The sequence below is a fragment of the Struthio camelus genome, chromosome 9 (genome assembly GCF_040807025.1).
Source record: "Struthio camelus isolate bStrCam1 chromosome 9, bStrCam1.hap1, whole genome shotgun sequence".
NCBI classification, from domain to species: Eukaryota; Metazoa; Chordata; class Aves; order Struthioniformes; family Struthionidae; genus Struthio; species Struthio camelus.
Genome location: NC_090950.1, coordinates 9,130,088 through 9,140,889, shown reverse-complemented (window position 1 = coordinate 9,140,889; position 10,802 = coordinate 9,130,088). Strand labels below are relative to the sequence as shown.

Sequence of the window (10,802 nt, the reverse complement as noted above, 5' to 3'; positions counted from 1 at the left end):
TTTTTATCTATATTCTCACCGGGGTGTTCTGAAACAATCTTGGCCAGAAGAATTCAGATTAAATACAGCTACCCTTTAAAATCTGTGGTTAACTGCATCAGCTTTTTTCAACACAGAGAAGAGAGCAGAACTGAAAATGTAATTTTTAAAGGCATCCTTATGGGTGTTTTTGGTTAGTGCTTGAGGTGGTGGTGGTTGCTGCTGCTGCTGTTATTTTTAAACTAGGCAAATCCTTCTTTGATATTATAGTACAGTTGACTGCCTGGGAGGAGGGCTGGGTATGTGGGGGGTATTCATTCAGGTTCCCGTCATCTTCCTGTGTATTAGGGATAACATTGAGAGAAAAGAAAACGCTACTGTTGTGCAGTCTGAAAATTGAAATTGTGAACTTGCATTGACTCAGTAAGGCTTTTGTTGTTGTTGTTTTTAAAATGTCAAGCACTTTTCAGTTTTATTCATCATCAGAAGTGTGTGCCTTCTCAAGCTGCATGGAGGTTTTTGTTTGTTTTTGTTGCTGCTCTAAAGATAAAACTTTAGGTTCTCCAGAGTTAACAGGTCATTAGAGGAGCCTATGTGGAAAAAAACCATTTGCAAAAGAACGGTAGTCTTAGCTGTAAGTCAAGGACAGAATTTGAGTTTATTTTTTTAATTTAAGTTCATCTTGAAAAGCAGTGAATTGAAAGTGACACCTTCTTACTTAAAAGATTTGCTTTTTTATGATAAAAATTTGACTATCGTAATAGCCCCATGAAACCAACACAGCTGGGCTCTCTTCCTTCTTTCTCTTCCTTCATTATCAGAAATTTAAAGTATGTTTAGGCAGGCTGCTCTCATTTACATATGTAACAGGCAAAGTTGGAGATAAACGAGGTTATATATAAAATCACTTTTGAGCAACAAAACAGTGGCGCTGGTAATGATAAGTAGGAGGAAAATAGTCCAATTTAACTTTTAGATTCTGTTCTTCAATTTTGCTGTGGTATATGGACTGAGCAGACTGAGTTTGTAGACCAGTGGCACATAGTGGGTCCCATCACTTCCCATTCTTACAGCTGTATTTCACAGGCGGACCACTGTTTCCTTTGTTGAAAAAAATAAGTTGATTTCTGACTGAAAGTGGAAGTCTCATCCAAAGAGAGCTGCTCCTCAAAGAAGAGCTCCTGTCTCCCTGCTCGTACATGCTGCGACTCTGCTGTCTACCAGGCACTGCTGTGAACATTGTCTTTCTAACCCTGGCAGATCAAACTTTTCCCCATACCATACTATGAGAGCCCCTAAGCATCTTTTCTCTCTGGTTGCTAGGTCTGTGCACTTACTCTTTTTAAGATTATAAAATGCTCTTTTCCAGGTATTTAGTGATGAATCAGTTGAAGACAAGGATATTGCTTCATTAGTCCTGGCTTCAAATATAGTAGCCTTATGGCTCATAGATGCATGCCTGGTGATTTTTAGGCAGCTAATATATTTCTTCAGTTTTGGGCTGTGCTTGCAGTAGAGCTGTTGACAAACAGTGCCGTAACATCAACAGCGCTAGGAGATGGCTTTTTGTCTTGGAAGGGAAAAATAAACGAGCTTGGATTAGTTGAGAATCACAGAAAGGTGGGAAGGCACCTCTGGAGTTCAGCTCCTTCTCAGAGCAGGCTTGCCTCTAACGCTAGAGCAACTCAGCTGTGGCTTTGTCTAGCTACGTCTCAAAACCCGCTGTGGATGGGTATCACACAGCATCTCTGGGTAACCTGTGCCAGTGCTGCCTTACCTCCTAGTGCAGAAGCTCTTCCTAATGTTGAACCCGAACCAAGGGCCGTTACTCCTTGTTATCTTGTCAGGAACTGCTGGGCAGATTTTGGCTCTGCTACTTCCCTTCCGGCATGCCAGGGGAAAGCAGCCCAGCTCCCTTCACCTCTCCTCTCAGGCTGGCTGCCCTGTGCCCCAGGCATCTTGCTAACCCTCTGCTTCACCCTCTCCAGCTTCTCCATATCCCTCTTGAACTGTAAGGCCCAAAACTGGACACGCTATTCTAGTGCAGCCTCAGTAATACAAGTAGAAGGCAGTAATAACTTTCCTGTATGTGCTGGCCATGCTTTTAATGTAGCCTCGTGTCTGTTTTGCCTTATTTACGTGAAGAGTGCACCATTGGCTTGTATTGAGCCTGGTGTCCACCATCACCCCTCCAGGAGGGCAGCTGCATCATCCCTTGTCTCCCAGCCTGTGCCGATCCATGAGGTTGTACCGCCCTTGGTACAGAACTTTGAATTTCTGCTTCTTCAAATTAATGAGGTTTCTGCTGGCCCAGTCCTTGAGTTTATTGGGTTCCCTCCAGACTGAGGCTCTGCCACTTGGCCGTACCCCAGGCTTAGCGTTGTCCACAGAGCTGCAGAGGATGTGTACTGTATCATCACCCATTGCGTGTGCATGATAAACTTTAAACCTTAAGAAGTGCTATCTTTTTGCAGAGTTGCAAATTGCACCAGTGGTAATATGAAGTTTCAGATAATTGGCTCGTCATAAAAGAAGGAGCTCAGCATTTTGGAGGAAATATTGTAGGGGATTTGACAGGGAATTGTCAAGCATTTACTGAGAGGGTTTCCTCAGAAAATGTTTTAGATTGTCCAGATTTCTAGGGGTGGTTATCTGTCCTGTTCTTACTTTTTCTATTTATTTCTGGTAATTCAGTTATTATCTGTTGCCATAGTTATGAACCATGTTTCCTGGAAAGGAAAATCTCCAGTTAAGTCTTGGAGCTGATTTTAAGGGAACAATGGTAAAAGTTTGGCATGAAATAATCAGATAAGAATCATACACTGCCATCACATTGAGGAAGGAAAATATATTTTACAGTCATTCAACTTACATATACAGTTTATTTGGTAGAACATGTTCTTTCTCCCACATATCTTTCAGATGCAAATTAATGTCAAAGGTACAGAAGGAAAGGCTAAACCATACTGAAAAGGCTGCAGATTTCTGAATGATCGAGACAGTAGTAAATAATGTTTTGAGAATCTACTGTTTTGGAAAGCTCTTCCTCTTGCTACTCTGCAGATGCTGGTGAGGAAGATAATAAAAACCTTTCCTTTCCTCTGAGCTCCTTCATGCCTCAGCGGTGGTCATGCTGTTAGTACTAACAAGTTTTAAAACACTCACACGTTAGATATGTGCAGCTTCCCACTTGCACAATCAATAATTTATAAAGAAATCAATTGACTGCAATTTTTTTTTTCAAAACTAGCTCCCCTCCCCTTTCTTTTTTTGCTCCAGACAGAAGCCAATTTCTTTTCACGTTTTGAATAAATAAAACGTCCGCTCTTGAACAGAGACCTGGTTCTGAGCAATCTTGAACAATTTTTACAGCTGTTTCTAAAAGGCCCAAAGATAAACTTCTTTATGCGAAAATGTTTCTGGCTAAGGCAACATGAATCATACTAGTATCGCAGTAGAAGAAACCGTGGACTTAAATTGCAACAATAAAATCTTTAGTTTACACTCAGGGCCAAACTTGCATGTGATATAAGGGTGGCGAAATACCAGCAGAGCTGACTGAGAAAGGTTGTAAGACGTTTGTCTCCAGAGTTTTGTAAAGCAAAGTTAGGAAGGCTTTTCTGAGGCACGAGGTGGACGGGGCTGATCCTGTCTCACGACTAGGAGCCAGGAGTTTGAGCTGAGTAGTCCCAACCTATTTTTCTGGGGTGCTATGATTGCTTCCACAATTCCTGTCCTCCAGGAATGCATGAGAAGGCAGGCAGAAAACTTTAATGCATGTATCATGTTAAATCTTTGGCATAAACATAGTGATGATTACCCACAGTTCATCATGTGGGATCTTTCACTAAATGCAGTATTTGAAGCAGTTATTTTGTTTTCCATGTGCAAAGTCAGATTTAAAATTGCTGGAGAAAACTGTGCTGATTCCTCAGCGTAGATAATCACAAATGTACATTGCTCAGGGTCACATACTGGGCAAGCTGTCCTCCGTAATGGCCTGGACCGGTCTGTAATGCTTATAGGAGGTATGGTTCAATATTGCAACAGGCTGGCCAAGCTGTTTATGCCAGAAGAGTTCTGATGGTAACCTTATGCAAGGCTTAGAGACGTAAAGAACAGAGTCAGACTTTTGGCCCTATATTGCCTTTTAACTCTCGGTTACCTTCTAAGTTAGAAAGAAGGTTTGAAATAGTCACTTCTGTTTTTGACTGGCCCCAGCAAGTTTCTGATCAAGTTGGCGAAAGGAAAACTGGTGCAGTGGTGGTGAAGGCTGATTTTAAGTGGCGTTCTCATGATTTATGTTGTTTTACTCTGGCAAGCTTTTCACGTTTTAACAAGTACCATCAAGGTGAAGGACATAGCACTAAGACAATAAATTCTTTTTTTCCAACACTTCTCCCCTTTCACCTTTAATGGGAGGAAAAATATGAAGCAAGTTCACATTCACCAGAAAAACGCTGTCCTTCCTCCTTCTGCCCCCTCCCTACTGTGGCCAGGGTGACCCTGCTGCTACATCAAGGATAACGCTCTCAGAGTCCTGCAAGGCAAGTGGGCGCTGAGGAAGAGATGTTCTTCCACTGCAGGCAATCCCGTCCTGTAGCACAAGGCTTAAAGACAGGACATAGTTCAATAATCTTCTTCATGTTCGTTTTCTCACGAAATTCTTTTGCGGCAAAGTAATAAAAGATGGCATCCAGGCAGCAGTTCAGGTTGGCAAATATCATTGACATCTGAATGAAGAGGCTGATGTTTTGTTTCAGACTGCAGTCCTCTATCACATGCTGTCTTACCAGGCACTGTAGGCAAATCCCAAGATGGACTGGTGTGAAGCACACCAAAAATACCACGAGGTTAATGGTAATGGCTCGTAAGGAGCTACTGTCGTCTTCCTTCTTTTTATCTCTGCTCTTTTGATTCAGAAGAATCCGGATGTTTTGAGCAGAGCAGTAAACCATCGCTGAGAGTGGGATCAGGAATCCAAAAATCTCCACAGAAACAATGAGGGGAATGCTCCAAGCGTGCTCTGACATGTTGTGAAAGCACTTTAAATTCTCGTCCTTGTGAAATGCATACATTGGGCTGCTGCAAAGCCAGACTATTACCCAAATGAAGCAGCAAATCAAGATTGCCCGCTTGGGGGACTGGTTAGCTCGACCTTCAAAGGGGTGCCTTATGCAAATGTATCTGTCAACTGTAATGCAGACAATAATGAAGATACTGCCGTACATATTGACGAAGTACAGAGACTCGATAAATGCACACAGGAGCCTGGGTGCTTCTTTGATGGAGTAGTACAGCTTGAGAGGGAGTGAGAGAAGCAGCAGGACATCTGCAAGTGCAAGATTGATCATGTAGACCGAGGTTTTGGTCTGTTTCTTCCAAAAGCAGCAGAACACGGAGAGGGCCAGGGTGTTGAGAACCAAGCCAAGAATGAAGGTGGGGATGGAAATCCCGTATTGGAGAGTCTTTGCTAAGCTGTCAATGCCAGTAAAGTTGCATTCCTCACTGTGGTTGGCCATGTCTCCCCTAAATCACACAGAGAACAGGTTGGAAAGGTGCAAGGCCCCCAGTTAGTTTCTGGATGTTTCAGAACAGAATACTTTTGGATGCAACTCTTTCTCCTCCCCGCCACAAAACTGAACCAGACGCTTGATAGGTCTTTGCCTAATTTTGAAAGTGAGTCCTCATTTTAAGCACAGATCTTTCTATTTCCGTTCTGAATGGCTTAATCTATCCTAAAGGAGCCTGATTCTTACAGTGCAGGTAGTCAGCATCTATTGACTATCAGGTCCTTTAGGATAACCCCATTCAGATATTGAAGATGCTGGCCCCTTCAAACCCATGCTTTCAAGGACTCTGAAGTGGGCTGGTCATAGCAAGTAACTTGTATGTCTACTTAAACTTCCATAATGCCTGTGTGTGGTTCCTTCATTACACAGCAATTTGTGAAATGAGTGTTCTGTCTATTAGGTCAAAGTGATAGCTAGGAATTTACTTTGAATACGATACATGTCCATGATTCCCTATGCATCAGTAGCTTTTGGTAATGTGCTTTTACTATCTCTGCACTCATATGGATATTTTTATTTCATATAGTGCTTGTGTTTGATGCAGTTTTTGAGTAGGTCAGCTTACGAAGACCGACTGGGCTTTTACCTAGGAATGAGTTGAGTACGCAACGGGGAGGAGTTGAGAAGCTGATTAAGAAGTGGGTGTCTGCTTTGGAGGGCAGAAAGTGACAGGTAGCTAATAAGCGTTACCAAGCGGGGTTGGACTTTGCTGAAGAAACCAAAAAACAATAATTTTTTTTGTTTACATGATTAAAATGTCATATATAGAAAGAGAGTGAGCATGTGAGCAAGCGTGGAAACCAGATTATTTCCAGCTCAGACTACTGAAAGAACTGCCACAAAAAGCTGTAAGTCCAGCCCAGGAATTTTTACGGAGTCTATCAAGTAGGTATGAAATCAGTATATCTGGAAAACAATCAGTTTAGTGTACCTATTTAAGGAAAGAGGGGCAAATGCAATTAAGCACTTCTGTATCTCTTAACCCAAAGCTTCATACAAATTGTAAATTAAAGAATAACTGAAAGCATGGTAAACTGAATAAAAAGCACAAGGCCTTTGACAGACCTTGCCAGAGCAATGTTGTCTTTGTTGAAATACCTGATTTTTCAAGTAAGGAAAAGGCAGAAGGTCTAGGGCAACTGGATTTCAGTAAAGCGCACTAGACAAAAATAAGTTACATGAGAAAAACTGGGGGTTAGAACAAGAGTTATTAAGTAGGTGAGGCTTTGGTTACAAGAAAATCGATGAGTACAAAAGAGTCAATGGAAGGTTACTAGAGGGTTTCACAAATTCACGTGGGACTAGTCCTTCACAGTGGTACAATGGTGACCCTGTGGTGCAAGTGGAGGGAGACCTGCTGGCAGAACGGAGCGGGGAGGTGTTGTCAGTCGAGGGGCCTCGCCTGGCTTAGCTGTGGGCAACTGGTCTGAGCCACATGAGTGGGACAGTCACAGTTGTGTGAGTTTAGGAAATAACAAAAGGAAATCTGATTGTTATCAGTAGATTAATCTGTCAGAAATGAGAACAAAAGAAAACTTTGGTTTATAAGTCAATCTGGGATTGAGTCAGTCCCTTTGAGCCACCAATGTGAGGCAGCTGCTTAAAGAAATCATGTGGTTGTGGTACACATTAGGGGAGATAATTCCACAGGAGGTGGTGACGTATCAGCACTACGTGTACATGGGATCATCGCATGCAGACACTGCTGTCACCTGGATGCAGGGCAGGTAGGAGGAAATAGGGGTGTTGTGCGGTTGTGTGGGCACGTGCGTCATGTTGGCAGGAGCATCGTTCAGTTGGGGAAAAAATCAGACGACGTGAAATATTTTTGGGAGGACAGCACCTGTTAATCCAACGTTTTATGTCCTAGATGAACACATCAGAAAATTGCTTGTGATCTCTTTTAAAATTAAAAGTACAAATTTTGATTCTACTTTTGTCAAGTTCCTATCTCACTATTCTTCAGAATTCCTTAGTACAATCACAAGTAGCATTACTCCTGAAAAACGCTTAGCTTCAAGGAAATTTTAGCCAGTTTCTAAAATGGAAATTTCAAGAATTCAGGTGGAGTGCCTGATTCTCAAAAGGTTTGATGTTTTCAATCATTTTGCGCTCCTCAAATTTTAATTTCACGTTTTGAGTAATCTGAGGGAATTGTTAACAAACAGTCCACACAGTAACGCTTGCCCAAAATTATTTGAAGAATTTTTTTTTTTTTTAAACAAATAAGCTTGTAGACATTTAATAAGCTTCTTCTTTATTACAATGTCCAAGTTATTAACAGAAATACTGACGATACTGAACCCTGCAAGACTGAACCTTTTCTGTATGACTGAGACTGATTGGTATCTGAGCGGGTACTGGTATGTTGCTCACTTATCATATAGAAGTTTCATATAGATCATGTTTCCTTAGCTGGCTTATGAGAATTTCTTTAGAGATAGCGTTAGAAGCCTAGTTCCCCCTCCTACACCCTAAGTGCTGTCAGTCTGTCCCTGAAGAAAGTTGCATTACTTTGATTCCAGTCGTTTTCAGACAAATCTATGCAGATTGTTACTTACTGCTGCGTTGTCTTCTTCTAGGTGCTTGAAAACAGTTTTGATTGATGATTCCAATATTTTTCCAAGTACTGAAGCAAGTCCTAGTTCTTAAAATTTCCCTGCTCCTCCTTTTCCACCTTGTTTAGAGATAGGCACCATGTTTTTCTTTTCCTGTCTTCTGAAGAAAATTCTTCTAGCCTCCACGAGTTCTCTGAAGGAATTGCAAGCAGCTCTAGGACCGTTTCAGACAATTTCTGTAATTCAAATGATAGTGGAAGAGCCTAAGTTTAACACTGCTCAAGAGAGAGTGCCTTAGCCAGTCCAGACCCAGTGTTGTCACTGCTCCATGTGCTCCCAGCTTCTCCTATTGAGTGAGGATTTTCCACTTCTCACGGACTAGTTAAATATTAATTGGGCTTAATGGTGAGCAGGAGCTTGTGGCTAAGCTAGTAGCAAAGTTACTGACCTATGAAGCGGAACATCAAGGTTTTACAGTATCACCTTTGCAGATTTTTTTGCAGCACAGCAGTTTGTGGGATGGGTTTCTTTTTGGAGCTCAGTTCTGAGCTTATCTGGTGCTGGTTGGTTCAGACAAGTCTATATGTTAGCACACGTGGCGGGAGGGGGATGAATTAAGAATATGCTTATCCATGAAAGCTTCATAGGTAGGAACATTCTCATCAGAAAGTCTGTAACTTACTGTTAAGTGTAGGTGTAGCTTTAATAGTGAGGAAATGATAAACAGATGACACAGAACACAGCAAACCAATCTTTTTAATTTAGCTACAATACAAAAGAATGAGGCAAATTCAGGTCACCGCTTCAGCGAGGACTTTTACAGCATTTACAGTTACTTTCCTAATCAATTCAAATCAAATAATGTTACTGCTGTGAAGCTGACTTTGTTTATATTTGTTTTCTAGATCGTTATTCGTGTTAGCTATAAATTGCTATTTTGTAGATGCACAAGAGAAGGGTAAGAAGGCTTAGAGCAATAAAGAGCAGGAGGTCCCATATCTGCCATGCGTTTAATTTGTAGTTGGATAGTTTCTTGCCATTTTTTCCAAGGTATTTTCATTGCAAGAGAGTATATGTATGCATATCGCTGAAGCTGGAAACCTTTCTGCTCTAAGACAAGCAACACTACCTTTTTCATCTTACCCTTTGATCTTTACAAGAAATAATCATCAGGCTATGCTAAAAATCATGCTCTGAAATCAATGCTTCTATCAAATTACTGAAAAATTAAGACAAAAAATTAAAAATGAATTACTTTACCTGAATCCCAGCAAGCAGATCAGCCGCACTGCTTCAGTCAAGGTTAGTCTATAGAATTTGTCTACAGATAATACCCTACAAAGAACACTTACTATATGGCATAAACTGTTACCACATCCTTTTTTTCTTTTTTTTTTTCCTATTTCAAAACAGTCTGCTTGAGTTTCTTTATATAGGCCAGTGAAGGTGAAAGAATGTAAAGGTTTGTATCCTCAGCTGCTTCCAGTCAGTAGCTGATGTGGGGGGAGAGCAGTTTGTCTCCAAAGCTGGGGTTAGTTTTGAACTGGTCTTCGCATGCTGTGAAGCAGCTGAGAGCTTTACTGAGTAGGCCAGTAGTGGCTACTGTCACATTGCAGATTATTCCATGTGCTGGAGGGGAGCTGGGCAGGTGGAAAGTTGTAGAAATGGCTGTCATAGAAATAGGACTTCTTCCCCCAGTTTTCACCCAATTTGCATACTGGCAATCAGCACTTTGGTACTCAGATACTTCTGAAAGATGCAGATACTCACATGTGTGCAGCTGTTAAACTATTTAAAGGACTTGTGCCAGTTTTAGCCAGTCCAGGTGTTGGATTCATAGCTGCCAGTTGGCAAACAAATGCTAATTGACAAGATACATGAGGTGTATTGAGCACAAAACCGTTGCCTTATTATCTTTGTACTGTGAGTCCCGTAGTAGCCAGGACACACTTTTCTTGAAATGAGCAAGCCCTCTAACTCACAAGACGCGCATTGCGTTTTCAGCAGTTTGCCACCGACAGCTCTGTCCTAATGGAGGTTTAAGCTCTTTCTCTGCTCTGGGAGGTACTGCCTGATGTACACCATTTTGGAAAGATCATTATGCTTGCAAAGAATGAGCAGCAGGAACACGGGGGAGTTAATTCACCATTGTTCATGGTAGATAGTGGACAAGGGTAGAACAAAGGGACCGAAGCTGCTGATCTGTTCAGACTCTGGCCAGCTGTGGCTTGATGGGGACCGGTGTCCAACAGATTACATAAATTAGCATAATTTTACTGGAAAAAAAAGTTAATTGCAGTTTGATGAGAATGTGACATTCTCTTAAATAATAACGCTATCTGCAAGCTACAGAACTGGCAGAAGGAAAAAAAGTTTGGATGCATATGTATATGTCACATGGACACTTCATGTGGATGCGAGCAAACAGACTCTCTTCAGACCCCGGCTAAAACGTGAAATTCGCCTGCTAGCGCTGAAAACCACTAGTTTCAGTGTGGTGGTAAAAGCTGACTGCTCTTACATCACATGCTGCAACCCTTCTTTGAGGCAGTAAATACAGAAGAAAAAAAATCCCCAACCTCTAAGTGATGTTTTTCAAATTGCCCCTTGGCTCTGGAGGTAATTTAGTCTTCAGAGGGAAGTTCTGCTGTTCTTGCAGAAGGCATAGTGCCAGCATTCACACCACAGGACT

At 41.6% G+C, this 10,802-nt stretch overlaps 1 protein-coding gene across 1 annotated transcript; it reads right to left on the bottom strand.

The window, feature by feature from the left end:
• Positions 1-715: 715 nt before the first annotated feature.
• On the bottom strand, positions 716-10,548 carry GPR55 (G protein-coupled receptor 55). The gene is made up of 3 exons (XM_009674111.2): positions 9,371-10,548; positions 8,114-8,346; positions 716-5,508 (listed from the first exon to the last, which is right to left on the bottom strand). The coding sequence occupies exon 3, from the start codon at positions 5,499-5,501 to the stop codon at positions 4,512-4,514; it is 990 nt and encodes a 329-aa protein (XP_009672406.2). The 5' UTR covers positions 5,502-5,508; positions 8,114-8,346; positions 9,371-10,548; the 3' UTR covers positions 716-4,511.
• Positions 10,549-10,802: the final 254 nt, after the last annotated feature.